The sequence below is a fragment of the Gordionus sp. m RMFG-2023 genome, chromosome 2, assembly GCF_954871325.1.
Source record: "Gordionus sp. m RMFG-2023 chromosome 2, tfGorSpeb1-WG-v2, whole genome shotgun sequence".
Taxonomy (NCBI): domain Eukaryota; kingdom Metazoa; phylum Nematomorpha; class Gordioida; order Chordodea; family Parachordodidae; genus Gordionus; species Gordionus sp. m RMFG-2023.
The window spans coordinates 20,278,967-20,298,513 of record NC_088776.1 but is presented as its reverse complement, the minus strand read 5'-3'; the positions used below and the strand labels follow the sequence as shown (position 1 = coordinate 20,298,513).

The following is a 19,547-nucleotide window of genomic DNA, read 5'->3' as shown; positions in this document are numbered from 1 at the left end:
TTACTTAAACGTTGGTCTACGATTCTCTCACTGGGAGCTTAAGTCAATTATGGAGGGCTGCCAATATAAAATTTACGCCCCTGGAATTTTGGGATATTTCAACGAATTGTAAAAATGTTCCAAATTGGTTAAAAATCAATAAATATTCCAAACTAGCTAAAAATCAAAAAAATCTGACATTTTTTAGCCTAAAATGAGTCATGCTTTACTACAATAAATTAGATGTACTAAATGAAGTAAAAATTAAAAAAAGAAGTCTTAAATATATTAAATTTTGATGCATAAACTTTTATATGATACTTGAAATTATAATGATCGAAATATATATATGAAATTAATTAATCAGAGAATGAGAAGTTCAACTTATGCTCTTCTGATTAATTTTGTTGTAAATGAATTTCATTTTATGATAATTAACTTTTGCACACGTTTATTGCAAGTCTATTACGATTTTTTTAATGGATTTTTTTAGAAAGACCAAACTCTTTCCATAGCATTCGTCGGAATCGATAAAATTCTTATCGTGATCATACTTATATAGGTTGGCACAGGCAAAGGTCCTTTTACCTTATCAGAGGTTGAGACTGCTTTGCTATTTCCCATATTCCCACTGAAATTCTGCTAGCTTGGCTAAAACAACTCCGATATAAAGATTGAATTATGCAATTAGGGCATTGATTACGACCATGTTAGGTGATATCTCATCATTAGTTAGTTCAAAATCATTATAGCGAGAATGAAACATGTTTGCTGAAAAATGAATTATCTGACAACAAAACTGCTTTTTTTCACTCGCTGTAATATATATTTCTGATCACTCTCGCAATTCATATTTGTTTTTATTGATTTTGAAATAACGGAAAAAGAATTCGGTACTTGATATACTCAATTTATTACTTTCTAAAATTCAAATCTGGGTATAAATCGAAATAATATGTTACAAATATTTATAGGAGCCACCCAGAAATCATCATCCAGAATATATGAGCGTTTTTTTCTTACCAAGGGGACTCTAAAGCCCATTCTGGTTAGTTATTCTTTCTTATCTTTTACCTCCACCTCTAAAAACGATATAACAGTAAGAAGGTAGTATAAACACTTAAGCATTAATATCATTTTAAATTTATGGTCCTTCGAGAAACGTACATTATAAAAACATTGTATATATTAAGTTTTTTGATGACTGAAATTAACCATTTTATCACACAATATGATTGTGTGTATATAATGAATATTCCTTTTTAAACGTTTTTTACCATATATTTTAATGCATTGACATTGATAGAGAGGGCAGAGCATTTTCGGCATAACTAAAATAATTTATGGACGCCATTAAATATTTTATATTAAAACAATATTTTTTGAAACCCGTCTTAGGCTAGCCACTGTATTTAACATTTAATTTAAAAGTCTTGCCATTTTATTTTTAACAAAATAATCTTACTTATTTGCAGAGTTGTTAATCGCTACTTTTAAATAAAGCGCGCTACCGCTATCGCTATTTGTCAAAAAAAGTAGTTCGCTATTAGCTAAGCTACTTTTTAAGCTACTTTTTATAAAAAAAATTTAGAAACAGATTTGTTTTATTTTTTGCTTATAATATTATTGTCTAAATAGATTAGAATATAGTTAGTTTTGATTATAAAGAAATTTATGTAATAAAAATAAATATTTATGGTAATTTGTTGCATTTTATAAGTTTTTACCTAGTATTATGTGTCCAGCTATCTGCCATGGTACATATATATGATATCTCTGATAACTCTATTATTAGAGCATCTTTCATTACTTTAAAGTTATCTGCTATTTTATTCATTAAGGTCTGGCGACATAAAATTTAGAGTTTTAATCATCATGGTAAATGATGGATTATCAACCAAGGACATTGGCTGAACTGTATCAATTATAAAATCAACAATAACTTTATCAGCCAATTTCTGAGAAATATTGACATTTGGATTATTAATTAATTTGGTTTGAATTGTATTAGTCTTTTTGGATGTAGAGTCGCCTATACCAAAATTATTTAAATGTTTCTTCATTTCCTTAAAGCTATTGGTATGAACAGTCTTATAAAATAAATACTTTTGGAATGTAAAAATGACAATTTACCTTTTGGTGTTTCTTGAGGTTATAACTGGATTGATTTAAGGAAATATTTTTTTTACGTTTTATTCAAATAAATTTGAAGCCAGTTTTGGTTTTTATATTTATTTTAAAAAATTTTTCAAATCTAGGGAATGGGAAATTTGTATCATAGCTAATAAGAACATTTTTTTCCCTGGTATTTTCCATTTCATTAATATTATTGTCTGAGTCACTTTCAACGATTTGGATATCCATAGGCGATGACATTTTAAATTATAAACACGTGATTTAGGTTTATAATACAAATTGAAAATATATTTCAATTTCAAAATTAAATAATAAATACCTTCATTATATTTTTTAAAAGTAGGTAAGTAGCGAGATATTTAGCTACTTTCAAAAAAAGTAGCGCGCTAAAAAATTAAATAATTACAAAAAAAGGCCGCTATTAGCTATAGCTACCAAAAAAGTTAACGCGCTACAAGTAGCTCGCTACTTTAACAACTCTGCTTATTTGACTTAACCACTTTTGTTTTTATGCGATATAATATCACTTAATAAGGGTTGATATTAATTTTTTTGACCAAATCCGGCCCAGGCCCTGAGCAAAAATAATTTTTGGCCCAGATTTTTGTATTTAATAAAGAATAAACAATATTTAGGCAATTATTTTGTTTACAATACTGAAATTTTTTATTATTAGAAGAAAATAAATGGCAATATTTCTTTAAGTTAGCAACTAACTGTTTTTAATAAACTAAATTTAAATTTAATAATTTTAGGTCCAAACCCATTTTAAAAAATCTTAAAACCTAGGCGCAGCTTAGGCTCGTTAAAAAATATGATATTAGGCCCATGAAGGTCTCTGCAACAGATTAAAATGTTAGGCACCGCCCGATTTGAAAATAAATATACACGTTTCAGTCCAGCACGTCTCAGATTTTTAAAATCGACCATTTTTGGGCGGTGTTTTACCGACCTTTATGTCTCTGCTTTACAGGTTTGAAATCATACTTTACGAAATAAATTCTATATAATAATCATTTAAGCATAATAAAAAGTTGATATTTTCTTTATTATTTTAAGCTCAGGCTTTAACTACGTCTATGAGGCTTTATATTTTATAAAATAACTTAATAATTATTATTTTTCTAATTTAGGTGCTGGTGAATCTGGGAAAAGTACAATTGTCAAACAAATGAAGTATATTTTTGTTTTACTAATTACTAATTAATATTATAAAATAAAAAAAATATACGAACTTCTTATACCTCATTACATAAGCGCTAGTTAAGATTTTGTAAAATTTATACCCCCCCCCCGTCTTACCCCAGCCAGGCACTAGGTAGACTATACATGGAATTAAAAAAAATTGTAAAATATATATTAACACAATTATGGGAATCTGGCAGTTGTTCATATTTATGAAAAATTTACGATATATCAGAGTTCTACCGATACCACCATTTTAGCCGATCCATTACCGATATCAAAAAATAATAAGGGTTATATTTGTTGAAAAAAATTGATCAATATTTTCTTTTTTTTCCCCCCAAATTCAAGAATAACGCCGATTTACTTTTGGAATTCAATGCAATTATTAAACCATTTATTAAGATAGGATGAAATATTTTATTTATTGTCATCATTATAATATTTAATATACATAATGTCATTTGCGCATATAAACAAGAAAAATATTTTTTAAAAAGTTAAATATCTCAATAGTTACGGCATCAACAAAATTATCATCTTGATTCAAAAATAACGCTGGTGAGTTAAAAAAATACATAAAACACACAAATGGTCAAAATTTAGACACTCTTTTTTAACTTTAATTACGAGCTCTAGCTTAAACATCGTCTTGGACAATGTTTGACAGTGCTTAATGTTTCATTTTCCCATCAAAAATTTTTAATTTACACCTTTAATTTGGCTAATGTCTTTGATCTGTTGCGCCTCAATTCTTTTTTCACCATCCACGAGGTATTTCCAATCGAATTAAGATCAGGATTGGATGCTGGTCACTCTAGAATATTTATATTATGGTTTTTTAAAGAAGTAGGTATATCATTTGAAGTATGACAGGGAGCATTATCTTGTAAGATCATTGCCCCTACTATCTATTAATTATTTCTCTGGTGAAAAGTTCTTCATATTGTGAATTAATGTTCCCATCAACGAAATTAGGGTTATTTGCATATTCGCAGTCATACAACCCTATGCCATTACACTTTTATAGAATTCACGTTCGGTTTAAACAATCAAATGAATTCATTTGCCTATACCACATTATTGCGAGTATTCATTTGAATTGCTAAAAACAACTTTTGATCATTCGATAAAGGTCCTAAATTATATTTTTTGCGAAATTTTATTGCTTCTTCTGGTAAACTGTTAATAGAGGTTTTTTCTTAGCCCATCATTAAACTAAAAGGCACACAGTTACAATATAAAAATATGAATTTACTTTATTAAATTTATAACCCAAAGAATAAACCATTCTGTTGTAGGTAGTATATTGTCGTTCTCGTATTTTGAGTCAAATGAACAAGATTTGATCCGCTATTTTCTCTGATAATTTTGCAAACTGCGTTTACCCTGGTTCGTCACCTTTGGACGCCCTTTTAGGCCAATGCCAGTATATTTGGCTGGATTTTGTCTGATCATTTCTTTGTAGGTGGAGTTTTTCGTTTATGGCTGAACTATTTATTCCTTCTTCGTGTATATTACGAATTTTATTTCTGGGTAATTGAATCAATTAGAATTCCTGGGTATTTGAAACTAAATTGTAAAAAAAACAATGACTAAACAACAAAATTCTAAATTTAACTTCTAAATTAGTTATCCAAAATACATTAATAACTCATCATTGAAATCTTGAAATTAACCTTAAATTACCATATTAAAATCATTCGGGACAAAATATAGCTACATACAAAATTTTGCATTCAAAGATTGGTAAAAGAGGCAAAATGTAAAACCGGCGTTATTTTTGAATTTGGTGTTTATCATTTATATAATTAATTTATGAAATTTATAAAAGCAAATTAAATTATCAGAAATAAAGATTAACACTGCTGCGCCTTCTTTCTTTCTCTTTTATCGGTTTAAGAAATTTTTATTGAATTTTTTTATAGCGTAATGTATAATACTGATTATCATTTTTGAGTATCGGCCACTGATATCTGTAAAAATTGAATGAAAATTCATTTTTTATTATCTCTAGGCCGCTAAGCGAACATATATATATTCTAACTTGTCTTCTGCTTAAGATAGAAATCTGAAACCCCAATTTAATTAGTTTAGACATCAGATAATCCTATAAAATTTTGTTTTACATAAGAGCGAAAAATATCAAATATTCAAATGTAGTTTCCCCAATAAAATCAAATAAAAATTGTTGGAATAAAATTTTGACATATATAGCTTTAAAGTTATAAAGTTATTGGTATTTACTTTTTTACCTCGGTTACCGTCCGGTATCTGTCTCCATATTAGGCTTAAAAGGTCTCAAATTTAGAGATTTAATTTAATAAATAAGATTTTGCACTATATCTATTACAGACTCTTTTTTATTCACCTTATTGGTGATTCGTTTCATATTATAAAAATAACTGGCATCACAATAAATAAATAAATATATGATTTTATAAAAATAAAAGTATAAAACTCAATGTAACTTTTTTTGAGATTTATGTATCATCGCTCAAAAAATGTTTTTAACATAAATCGATAATATAATATCATGGATAGTATAATAAATTTTTAAATAACTAATATACCGAAAAGATAAAAGAAATTATATGGAAATTTTTATCCTGGTGTTTGTTTATATATAAATAATATCTTATTGTAAATATTTCCCATTTGATTTTTTTTAAACTAATTATAAGTTTTAATAATTTTAACCCCCCCCCTCCTCTCTTATTCCTTAATAACTAAAATGTTAAGGTTGGAGTACTCTAGCTTGTGATAACCCTGGACCGATCTAAAAAAATATACATATTAAAAAATACAACTTGTTACATCAATGACCATAATTGGATTAGTGGGATAATAAATATAACTTGTCAATTAATTTTAATTTTACAGATGGGTAACTCCGCATTTAATATTAAATTGTTATCACCAAAAAATCGACCTGCCTGGGACTCGAATCCGAATCAATAAAATACAAATTCGGCATCTTTCTTGATCACTACAAAATCGTTGCTAAAATCATTATTTAAACTTGTGTTTATAATATAATTTTTAAATTGTTGTCATTATTCTAAATATTTCTGACCGGTCCGGGCTTAGCATTAACCAAGTACTTTAACACTTTCCCACTTGGAATTCTAATTATTGGTTTTTTCCTTATCTAAATTTACTAAATATTTTATTATAATGTAATTACCACCCTCCCCCCTTAACTTTATTAGAATCATTCATGAATCTGGGTTTACAGCGGAAGATTACAAACAATACAAACCAGTAGTTTACAGTAACACCATACAATCTTTAGTTGCAATTTTGAGAGCCATGGGAACACTGAATATTCCATTCGGTAACAGCGATCGAGAGGTAATTCATTTTTTATATTATTTCGACTAATATATACAAATATTTTTTTTAAAGAGTAAGGTAGAGTAAGATTACCCTAAAATATAAATTGTATCGCTCTTAACCAAGCTAGATCTTAATCAATAAGCTAGATCAAGTAAAAATTAAGCCTATTGACAATTTTTCTTTATTATTTCTTTTTTTAACGCTTTACAAATACCTATTTGATGAATTAAAGTTTACACTAATATCTTACTAAATCGTAGCTTCATTGGCGTACGCAGCGGGGGGGGGGCTAAAAAATGCAGATGCTGGATATATTTTTCAAAAATATTATTGTTTATATTAATTTATATTTGTTAATATTTATTCGTATCTCATATTAAATATATATATTAATTGTATTTATTATCACATTTATCTACTAAGTTATTTTATCAATTAATTTCAATTTCAAGTTTTCCGGTGTAATATTTACTTATTATTTTCAAATTTTTAGTGGCGTAATATTTATCTACAATTTTCAGAATTTCTAGTCAAATAATTATTATATCTGAAACTTCTTGTCCAACAGGGAAAAAGAAATTGCAACCTTGTCCAACCCAACGAGATAGAGTCTCTGCCATCAAGCAGTAACAGCTTTTAAGGAGTTAAAAGAGCCAATTATTTGCTATTACTGAAATATCACAATGGCCTGAAAGAAATATTTCCTCAGAAGCAAGAAAATTATTGGATTCAATGCTTATTCCAAATTTTATTTCTCATTAGAATGTATTATTTAATTATACAACTATTTTAAGTATTACTTTTCAAAAACATGACATTGACTTGATTAAGAAGATGAGAATAGCAGAGAACATTTTATCAGAACTCAAGGAAATTAGGGCTAATGTTGATGAAGAATTTCATATTTTATTGTTGAGTCAAAAACAGAGCTATACGTGTTTAATATTTGTCTCTCTCGACTTGTAGCAAGGCAAGCTCATCGTTAAAACATTAATATAGGATAAGTAGAAGAGTATATCTTAAATACAGATACATTTATAACCAAAATAAATGAATTTTTAATTCATCATGCAGCACTTACTAATCTGCAAATATTACTTTCACAAAAGCCTTCCCAACATTTTTCAGATGATGATAGAAAATAAAAATTTGTTAGATTTTTATTATGAAGATGTTAAAGTATCTTATGATGCCTTACTATCTGAATTACTATGTTTATAAGATTAACAATGGTTGATATAGTCCCAAAAGAATGCTATGGATGCTCTGCATTATTTCAAACACATTTTAGATTAAATTCCCAATGTATTAAAAGGGTTTATAAACTCTTCCCATTAGTAAACTAATGAGAGAACATTTTCTTTTTTAAGAAGAATAACAGAGGACTGCAGAAGTACCATTTGCAGGGCACGGCCCGGATTTTTTTTAAAGATTTTTTACGGCTGGGCCTGGGTTTTTTTTGAAAAATTTTCAGGCCCGGCCCGGCTTTTTTTAAAAAATTTTTAGGCCCGACTTGGCTTTTTTTAAAAAAATTTTAGGCCCGGCCCGGCTTTTTTTAAAATAAAATTTTCAGGCCCGGCTTGGGTGTTTTTTAAAAATTTTCGGACCCGGCCCGGGTATATTTAAAAATATTAAAATACTGTCCAGCCCGGGGGCCGGGCCTGCAGGTCTCTGAAAAACATACCAAGAAGTTCAACATCTGAAAGTAGATTGAAAGGTTTGGATCTTTTGAATATTCATAGGCATTTGACGACAAGCAAGGATGAGATAATTGAAAAATTAGCTCAATCACAACGAAGATTGGATTTTACATTGTAAATTTATAACATATAAAATGCAATTATTCCTAAGAAACTTTTTGTGTAAAGGCTCAAAAATTCAAATTTCTATTTTGGGTCATTTAAGTGATTCTTTACATATAATTATTTTATAATTCACATAAATTTAAAATTGTGTATTAGAAATAGATATTTTTCCTGATAAATTTATTCTTGATATTTTTAAAAAACAATAATATTTCTTTAAAAATTTTATTATCCCCCGCCCCCAGACCAAATTCTTGCGTACGCGCCTGATTCTTTATAATAATCATTAACATCGTTTAGAGAGGGGCTAAAATGTACTAAGTACAACTGAATTATTTTATGAGAGAAGTGAAATTTTAGTATTTACATCTACATGATAATAGCTAGCAATGCCATTATAAAGTTCAATCGCTAAAGTTGATTGGAATTGAATGGCATTGAGTAGAGTAGTGATTTTCTGATGCTTATATATTTCCGATTATAAATCACGCAATATAAATGAAAGAGATCTTTTTGAGGAAGCATTTCGTTATTGGTATGTATGATAAAAAATAAAAAAATTTCTTATCTCTTAACTTTTTTCAAAAATTATTCAATATTCGTGTCTCCTGCCTAGGATGAAATGACCAGTATGCCTAACGGGAAAATCCCTTTATTTGATATTATAGCCATATTCTCAATTTATACGTTTTTGATACATGTAATAATCCTGAAGCGAAGAATTTCACCTATCAAACTTGCTAATTTTTTAAAATGAATTATAGGAGGGAGATATAGACAGAGAAGTATGAATACCAAAATAAAGGTTCATAAACTTAAATAGTTTCAAAAAATTGATAAGACGAAATGCTGGGCACGTGAGAAGGCATTTTTGGTTTAAGGACAAGAATGTGTTAATTACTTACTAATAACTTGCGCGAAACATTTTTTGCGAATACAATACCTAACATTACGACAAAAACATTAACGCTAATGAAATTTCGCATTTAAAACTAGGTGTAGACTATAAAAGTTTGATAAGGGCTAGTTAATAATAATATATTAATATAGAATATAGATGTTGTGTAGGATTATGAAATGGCTAGATGCATTAATAAATATAATTTATTAAAAATATAACGGGGATTCATACCAAACCGGAGTAATTAACATTAACATAAATCAAACCTTACCTGAACCTTCAAAAATTTTACGACTCCCTTAACTGAACCTCTTAAAATGTCTGTGAGATTTGAACATTTTGATATCATAACAGTTGTAAAGTTTATTATCAATCAATAGCCATTTTTAAATATTGCTTTATGACGGTACTAGCTGTCCAAGTAAGTTAATGTTCTCAACTATCAAATTTATTATTTCTCCTTTTAGATGTAATTTGTCAGAAAAGAATCTTGAAAATATTTTAATTGTATATGGCTCGAGGTTATTTTATTAGGAACACTGTTCGTTAATATATATTATTTATTAAAATTTAGGAATATATGCAAATAATAATAAAATATACATTAATTATTTTTATGGGTCTTAAGTGATAAAATTTTAAAAATATGCTCAATTCTAATAATTTTTGAAAAAGGGTCCGGGCCGTTTTTTAAAGGTTCAAACAGATCCGATATTATTCATTTTTGATAAATTGAGCCTTAACTACCTAAATCTGAACCGATATTCGTTATGGTTCAGCGGATTCCTGAAAAAATTTGATATATCATTTTTTCGCCATGTATTTGCGGTAATTCCTTCTCAGCTTTGCGGTTAAATTCGCCTAATTTTTTCAGGTATCTAATATATTCATGGAGATTTCGTACACTATACATTCTCTGAAAAATAGAACTTTTACCAGAACCGGGGATAGGGTTCTACTTGTTAATTCCTGTCTCGCCCGAACACATTTTAAAAATCAACGGAATTTAATAAGACACAAAAATTAAAGCATATTATTTTATTTCTTAATATTAGACTGACGCAAAGATGGTTATGGATGTAATAGGTAGGATGGAGGACACGGAACCATTTTCAGAAGAATTATTAAATTCAATGAGAAGGCTCTGGGTTGACTCGGGTGTACAAGAATGCTTTTCCCGTTCCAACGAATATCAGCTTAATGATTCCGCTAAATAGTAAAATAGAATGTAATTTTTTTATGAAAAGAAGAGGCAGGCAGGGAGGTTATTATTAATAAAATAACTATATTATTCTTTTTTTTAACTAAGTAAAATCGATATATTTTTTAAATTTATATCACAAATACAAAATAGCAAATATTATTCCAGATTAATTTTAATAAATTTACATTTTGTTATATAGGTAAAGGTATATAATATAATAATATTATACCTATATTTCATCAAGGGTCTAGGAAATTCAAATTATATATTATCCCAAAAACAATCATAATATGGGATAGATTTTTTTTAAAGTATCGCCCCGATCCGAATTTTTTTAAACGGTAAATATTGGCACAATTCTAATGGTGATTTTTTCTAAGTAAAAATAAATAATTCGGAACTAGAAGACATAGGACCGGGCGGGACAACCCGATTTAAAAAATACTCTTTGGTCTTGGTCACGCAATAGGTTTTCATTCCGATAAAGCTAACAGCAAAAAGTAAAATAAAAAAAATAAGAAAAACAACATTTAAAAAAATATTAATTCTTTTAATTTTTTTTATACTAATTTCAATTAAAAGAACCCGAAAAATAGTAAAAACAAAAGAAGGTCAAGATCAAATATTCAATAGTTCCTAATTTTTTTGTTTAGGTCTAAAAGGAGACTTTGCAAGACTTTAAAAAAGTCGTTCTGGTTTTTTATTTTAATATTGGTCATGTGTTATTTATTTCGGTCTGGTCTTTGGCCTTCACTTCTTTTTCGTCGCTTAATACTTTATATTTGTCTTACGATAAATATCGCATCCATAGTTCCTTTCCCAGATATAAAGCCGAACTATATGTCAACGATTTTCACTTGATTTCTAAATCTATTCTCTAAAGTTATCTCGAAATTTTTAGTTATATGTTTCAGGAGCGTATTCACCTTGTACTAGCCACAATCTGGCGGATAATATTTTCTCTTGTAACCCGGAATTACAATTCTTCTTTTCCAATCTGCTGGAATATTACCTTCATCTTTCATCTATTCCATCCATTTTCTCTTGTAACCCGGAATTACTATTCTTCTTTTCCTGATAAATTCTTTAATTTTCAAATTAGGTGCAAAAAATGATTTTGGTCGGGATTCATTCTGATAGTTAGGGTTGTTAAAAATCTTGATTCGGGCCGATTTTTAAAAATGGTCCGATTAAAATTTTGGCCAAAATAATATTATGTAGGCCTAGAGATTTTGCTTATAGATGGCAGAACGGTTTGGACCTCTGTTTGCCAAATCTCGAGGTATACATAATATTATTTTGGCTAAAATCTTAATCGGGTCTTTTTTAAAATCGACCCAATAGGGCTTTTTAACAACCCTACCGATAGTAATAACTGCAATGTTCAAATAATCTATTTGGGACATCTAATATTTTATTTTATTAACTTTAAAAATGTTATATTTATAAATTTTAGCTTCTTAGATGATTTAGAAAGATTAGGTGCCAAAGATTACCAGCCCACTGAACAAGATATCTTGAGAACACGTGTTAAAACAACAGGGATAGTCGAAGTTCATTTCTCTTTTAAGAATTTAAATTTCAAGTAGAATATTATATATTTACAAATGCTTATAGAAACTTTAATAATTAGCATTGTGAACTAGCTTAAAATTAAATTAATATAGATAGAAAGGAAAGGTGGAAAAACTAGAAATGTTTATGACATTATACAATTATAATTATATCCATTACGAATTATTAGCTTCAATTTGTATTTCCCGATTAGGGGAAAAAAATCGTATTATTTGAAAATATCCTATTATTTAAAAAATATTAGAAATTATTCGTATATATGCAAATTATTTAGAAGTATTCAACATGTTCCTTATGGAACTTTTTATTTTTTTAAACTTTATTTTCACATATTTATTTATTTTTATTTAATAATTGATTTATTTGTTCACTTTTTAAAATTTTTTAAAAATCAAAATAAGAATATGAAATTATTTTTAGTACAAATAATACTATTATTCGATTTGTGTAATTATTTTGATTCATATTTTTGTAGGTTTAAATATAATTCATAAATTTGGTATCATTTATTAAAAAACAGAGATGTGAATTCGGACCCTGAACCCTCCTGGACCCTTGTTTATTTTATCTTCGCGTTTTTCTTTCAATTTTCTTCTTGGACTTCCATTTTATTTAGAGATTGATATCATAATTTTCCAGTGTAATAATATTTTATTATGTAAATTTATTAATATGCTATGTTATAGAAATACGTTGATTATTTTGAAAGTGAATTATTTTGTAATTCAATTAATAATATTTTAATTTAAATGATAATGCACATGTTGGTCCTCAGTTTATATGATGCCAGAACGATTATTAAGTTTGAAAAATTTCTGTAATGATTTTATTATAGGAGTATGTGAAGTCATTTTGTCGGAAGATGATTGGTGCCAAATAAAGGACCTTACTAGTGTATTAGTTCCTTTAAAAATACACCATCTTGAGGATTTATGGCATAAGCAAAACTCCTTTATTTACAATATATCGAAGGCTACGACAATACTATTGGTTGTAGTGATAATAATAAAAATGATAGCAACATTGATGATCTTGAAATTTTACTTTTAGATAGAGAAAATAAAAATCAAATTGTCATCAGATAGAAAGGAGGTCAAAAAATGCCTATTGCATCTTTATAGTAAAGTTCTCAGAAGTTAAGAGAATAAATAAGGATATAAATATTTTAAAATTCTGGGAAAAAAATTCTTCAGTATATCCAGAATTATATGTCTTATCTAGAATCTTCATGGCTGTACCGGCGACACAAGTACAATAATTTTATAAAGATAACTATCTATTTTAGGTAAGAGTAGAACGTGAATTTTCATCTTTGAAATATATATTGTCTACTTTACGTGGAAATCTCAAGGATGATATTTTAGAAGATATTATGATTGTGCGAGAATAAAACATTTAAAATATAAATTATTTCATTTTTTAATTCTTCATTTGTAAATTATGAATATGTATAGAAGTATAATAATAAATGAATAAAAAAAAATCTTATTTTAAATCATTATTTTTATGTTCCCTGGACCCGGGTCTTTTCAAATTTTATTACTGCACCCGGACGTGGACCCTTTTTTTTGTCGAAGGGTTTACATCCCTGTTAAAAACATAAGTTTGTTATCATTTCTTTTATGATGTTTAAAATTTTCTATTGTAAATAACAAAACATCAAAGATTGTTTGATGTGGGTGGTCAAAGGTCAGAAAGGAAGAAATGGATACATTGTTTCGAAGATGTCACTGCAATAATCTTTTGTGTAGCTATGAGTGAATATGATCAAGTTTTACATGAAGACGAGACTACAGTTAATTATTAATAATATATGATTGTCGTCCTTTTACCCTTGGGGAGGTAACGTATAGAATGAAATAGATATTTTAGCATGATTATTTATGCCATTACCTATTTTAGACCAAAGTTAATGAGTGCAAAATGTTATACATTTATATATAGTATAATTTGATTGAGTAGCCCATACATTATCACTAAACTAGACTGCTAGTTTCATTAAAAATATTAAAAGAGTTATACATTGAAGTCAATGTGAAAGACATTTAGACGAAATGTGTAAGACCAATAAAAAAAAATTCCTTTCAATGGCATTTTCTATATCCAATGACATTGACTACAGCTGACTTTAATGTATTTAGAATTTTAATAAATGAATTATCAGTCTATATATTGATATTATTGGCTTTTTTTAGATTAGGGGAAAAAAATCCCCCCATTATTTTGGTTATTTAAGATAAAATTATATGAAAATAAATTTAGAAAATGGCCTCTTATTATATTTTTATCAGAGACCTGTAGAGGTACCATTTGTGCGGCCCGGCCAGACCCGGATTTTTTTTCAAAACTTTTTTCCGGCCCGGCCCAGTCCGGATTTTATTTTTAAAAAAATTTCAGACCCGGCCGGATTTTTTTTAAGTATATTTTATTTATTTTTGATTTTTACCGCTAAAAATGGCGATTGGTTTTAAAATATACGGCTCGTCCCGGATATCTTTTTTAAAAAATTTCAGGCCTTGGCCGGGCCTGCTGGTCTCTGATTTTTATAATAAAATTTTATTAATTAATATTGGTATTGAATGAATATTTCTTAAATGAAATCATGAATTCTATTTTATATTTTTAAGATGTTGAGAATGCATATTGCGTTATATCTATATGTAGGTATCAAAAATGACACGAATCGAATACGAATTGAGATATAAAGGGAGGGAATTTTTCCTAATTTACCCGGGAAAATTTGCCATATATTGTATATTTAAGTATAATTTGGCAAATTTTGTATATCCTGAGGTACATTTATTAATCATTCTGCTTTTCAAATATGGACAATTAATTATTAAAAATATCCTTGATTTATAGTTAAACCATTTGAAAAGTTACTTAATTAAATTTGCATATTTATTTTAGTTTCTCTGGCATTTGCACTGTATTTTTTAATTGTGATTGGATTTTTGTTTAATATTTGCTAAAACAAATTCAAATAAGTATTTATAAAATATAAGATTATGCAATCAGAAGAGGGACATAATAGGACTCTTCTACATTCTTGTGAGCGTCTATTTTTATGTACGATTAATTATGCAAGAAAATATCAGAATTTTATCTATTTTTAAAAAAATCGAATTATGCGTTATTGAATTAGTAATAAATATATTAATCAATTCGTATAAAATTGATTACAAAATTAAGCGATTCTATAAATCGAGTACGAATTTTATTATTCGAATAGACATTCTGGAATTCTAGATATAGTCAAGGATAAGAAGGATCCAATAGTACATCTCATATGTAACCTTTTCCACCTTACTTCTTGAGGCTAAAAGGAAAAAAAGAAATAGAAATTAGAAAAGATAATATATACATGCATATTGTAAATTTAAATTTATAGTATATTAAATTTTTGATTTATTATTTTTTTTCTTAGAATCGTATGCAAGAAAGTTTGAAACTGTTCGATTCCATCTGCAATAATAAATGGTTTACGGATACCTCCATCATCCTATTCTTAAATAAAAAAGATTTGTTTGAAGAAAAAATTAAAAAATCCCCCTTGACTATCTGTTTCCCCGAATATACAGGTTATTAAACATTATAGGTTTTATTCATTATTTCAGCTAATGGCTAAAATCAATTTAAATTAATTATGGCTCTCCCTAGTGAAGAGCAAAATAGTGCTCAGCACGCTTATAATTTAAGCATGATATTTTTTGCGCAATTATGTATTTTTTGTTATGATAAATTCCATCGAGATTTTTTAAAAAATTTGTTTATTTATAACATCTTTTGAATTTTAATAGAATAATTGGTTTGAATTAAGGAAAATGCATTTTCCGATAATTGATATCTATCTTTTTTCCATCTTACCTTAATATTTTTTATCAATATAATGTTCCATTCAATGTAACCTATTTTTTAGTATGTAAAATAATTAAATTACCATTTTTTTAATTTTTATGGTTCATTCATTATTACCATAATGGAGACCGTGACCTATAATTTTTACTAAGATCAGACATCTATATAATCTATGATTAATTTTTGAAAATGTATTAGACCATTTTCAGGGGATTATTGGTTAAAAAAACAATTTCTTTTACCTAATTCCTTAAAATAATAACTGATTATTTTGCATTAAATTAAAAAAAATCATTCATTTTTTTTTATAAACTTCGAATATATATTCTATAAGTTTAAAGCCTACCAATTAATCTTTTTCAGCTTAAAAGCGAATCATTTAAACGATTTAAAGTGGCCTGCTACTTCCAGGATCACGTGGCAAAAATGAAGCTGAAATTTAATTTTAAAAAAACTAAGAAATAGAAAAGATGAATGTTTTTGCGTAGTGTAATCTAAATTTAAAAAAAAACAAGAATGGATTCAATGTAACAAGGTGTTCGGAATGGTCACAGGCAATTGTGCTAATAATGACCACTATTATATCTGACATATTGTTTAAAATGATTTTTTGTAATTTGATGTATTCCCTATCCACCTATAAATTGACAATTTTAATCAATAAAATTTAAGATTTCTATTTTTCATGGTTTTAATGTATGTTTTGCTATCTAATCGGGCACGTGGCGAGGTGGCAAAAAAAACTAAATCTTAAAGCACCAAATCATAAATCGTAAAAAATTAAAATCCTTGCTATCCGATCCCGATCCTCCTTAATATTAGAAATAAATTTTTTTCACTTATCATTTAGTTTATGGGGCAGAAACTTTCATGGGCCGAATACAGACATAATATTTTATTTTCTAGCGGGCCTGGATTTTTGAAAAAAATTTTAATGGCCATGGGCCTAATAAATTTTTATTTATTTAGCTCATTTAAAACAGTTGCTTACTTTAAAAAAATATATTGTAATTTTTTATAATAATAAATTTAGTATTGCAAACAAAATGATTACCTCTAAATACACTGAAATATTGTTTATTTTTTTAAATACAATAAATTCAATTATTGGGCCAGGCTTGGGATAATTTTTTGAAATATTGGTCGGGCCTTAGCCTGAAAATTTTTTTTGCTGGGGTCCTGAGCCTGGTCTGAATGAAAAATTAAGGCCCATGAAGGATTGATATGGGTCAAATCTGCCTATTTTAATTTAAATATAGGTCTATATAATTGCCACACTTAGCCCAAATACAAACTTATCAGTTTTTAAATGATCAACTCCTGAGATGGATCGGTATTAGCCTATACCTTACATTTTAACCTATACTCAAAAAATGATAATTAATTCTAAATACATAAAAAAAGAAAGTAGGTTTTAAAGCTTATTTCCTATTTCTTTTAATTTAATTTTAACACTACAATATTTTTGATATCGGTGGTGGGTATTATAGGTTGATACCGTGTTAGCATCGGTGGCATCTGTTTGGGTATCGGCTAAAAAGTGTATCCCTTGTTAACTCGTATAAAATATATATATTATTGTAGGAGCTCAAGATTACACCGAGGCCTCGGCCTACATCCAAGCCCAATTCGAGAGCAAAAACAAGAGCCCAAACAAAGAAATATATTGCCATATGACTTGTGCCACTGACACCAACAATATTCAATTCGTATTCGATGCGGTCACCGATGTCATTATTGCTAACAATTTGAGAGGGTGTGGTCTTTACTAATACACCAAAATTTTATCTCACGCCTAGTTCTAATGAAAAAAAATCATTATTTTTAATTCATTCTCAAACACTGTATCCCATCCAAAATTACTATTTTGAGGGGGAAATCCACACACCTCTCGCATCATTATATAAAAAAACTATACGTGTTGTATATCATAATGTAATTAGATATTGTATAATTCATTTCTAACAAAGAAGATAAGTTGTTTGTTTAGAAGGTAACAAATTTGTATTTCATCATTTTTATAGATCTGAGATTTAACTATAACTTTTTTGTAATTATAAATATTAAAAATGTGGTGATTAAATTATTATTAAAAAAATGATATAAATATTTATAAACACCAAAGATATTTTTAAATTAGTATGTAAAATAATTTTATTTAAAAAGTGGCATCTAATACCATCGTACGTAATCTTTTTTATTGATTTCATTTATAATACCTAATTCTCTTTGTGCAATGTTAGTCATATTATAATTTATTATGTACCTTTCTAATTTTTAAAACAAATCTTTCATTTTATTTACAATTCGTTTTTGAAACATTATCATAACCTTGATAATTTTTCATATTAACTGATTTATATAAATAATATTTAAATGTTTAAGACTGCAAAATAGTTTGATAAATTTATTTTTCTACACACTATTTATTTTAAAAACTATTATTTAAGGTTAATAATTCACTAAAAGCCTTATATTTTAATGTCCTGATTTTTTTTTGCTATTATTTCCAATACATTTTACCAAATTAATTTATTTTTTCGATAACGATTTATAAATGAAAATGATATAGCTTTTATATAATATAATTGTTTTATTATAAATTAAATAAAAAATTTAATATACAATTTTTTTTTCTACACAAAATTTTGGAATCTAATAGTCTGTATTTGGTCTGGGATTTTATCCGATGGATCAGCCTCAAAGCTCCAAATCCGATCCAGCAAGAAAAAAATGCAAATAAGTCAGAGTCCGGTCATAAAAATTTGTTATTCGTTTTTTTCACATTACGAATATTAATATATCATCAAATGAACACGAAAAATTAATTATTCGATTCCAATTCGAATATTTATATTTTTTTTTAAAAAAAACATAAATTTTATGCACATGCTAATCAATAAACATTAATTTTTTTGGTTTAAAATTGAATTGAACCTCATATAGGATAATAAAATAGTCCAATATTTCAGAGGATTATTTTAAAATAAATTAAACTTTGTGTGATGTTATATAAGTAGGTTGTTAAATTTATACAAATCAAATTTCTAAATCTATATCAACATATTGATCCGAACAGTGCCATTTATCTCTTCTCCATGAGCTCATGTTGATATGATCCGCATAGGGAGGTATGCAGTCAACCCCCTCCCTCCATAAAAAGTTTTGCTAATTTTCAAATATTTTAAGTAGGCGTATTTTTCTAATTTCGATACTAATTTTTATTCAACTCATCATCCTTTCAGCTATGCATCAGTGAAGTCTTGGCGAATTTCGCCAAGGAAGCGAAATTTTTTTATAATTATATAAAAAAAATACATATATATGTATATCTAAATTTTTACATATAATTATGGCTCCTTTTTGGGAAACAATTGTTAAATTCATCTCTAATTATATATTTTTTTTAATTTTAGGCTTTCTAATTTTATTTTAATATGGATTTTATACATGTCATTTTTATAAATTTTAGAATTCGGTTTAAATATAAATGTTTATAAATATTAAAATATCTATCGTTCATTCATCGTTTTCCCATATTTTGACAAATTTCCTTGGTTTGAAC

General features: G+C 27.3%; 1 protein-coding gene across 2 annotated transcripts in view; it reads left to right on the top strand.

Annotated features, from left to right (window-relative positions):
- The window catches only part of LOC135925078 (guanine nucleotide-binding protein G(o) subunit alpha), a 32,236-nt gene extending 13,328 nt beyond the window's left edge, over positions 1-18,908 (top strand). For both annotated transcript variants that reach the window (XM_065460237.1, XM_065460236.1), the window contains 7 exons: positions 3,249-3,291; positions 6,513-6,654; positions 10,401-10,561; positions 12,006-12,134; positions 13,790-13,919; positions 15,552-15,705; positions 17,567-18,908. In XM_065460237.1, coding sequence (XP_065316309.1) covers positions 3,249-3,291; positions 6,513-6,654; positions 10,401-10,561; positions 12,006-12,134; positions 13,790-13,919; positions 15,552-15,705; positions 17,567-17,754 — 947 coding nt within the window. In that variant the 3' untranslated portion in view covers positions 17,755-18,908. The remainder of the gene's footprint in view (positions 1-3,248; positions 3,292-6,512; positions 6,655-10,400; positions 10,562-12,005; positions 12,135-13,789; positions 13,920-15,551; positions 15,706-17,566) is intronic.
- Positions 18,909-19,547: the final 639 nt, after the last annotated feature.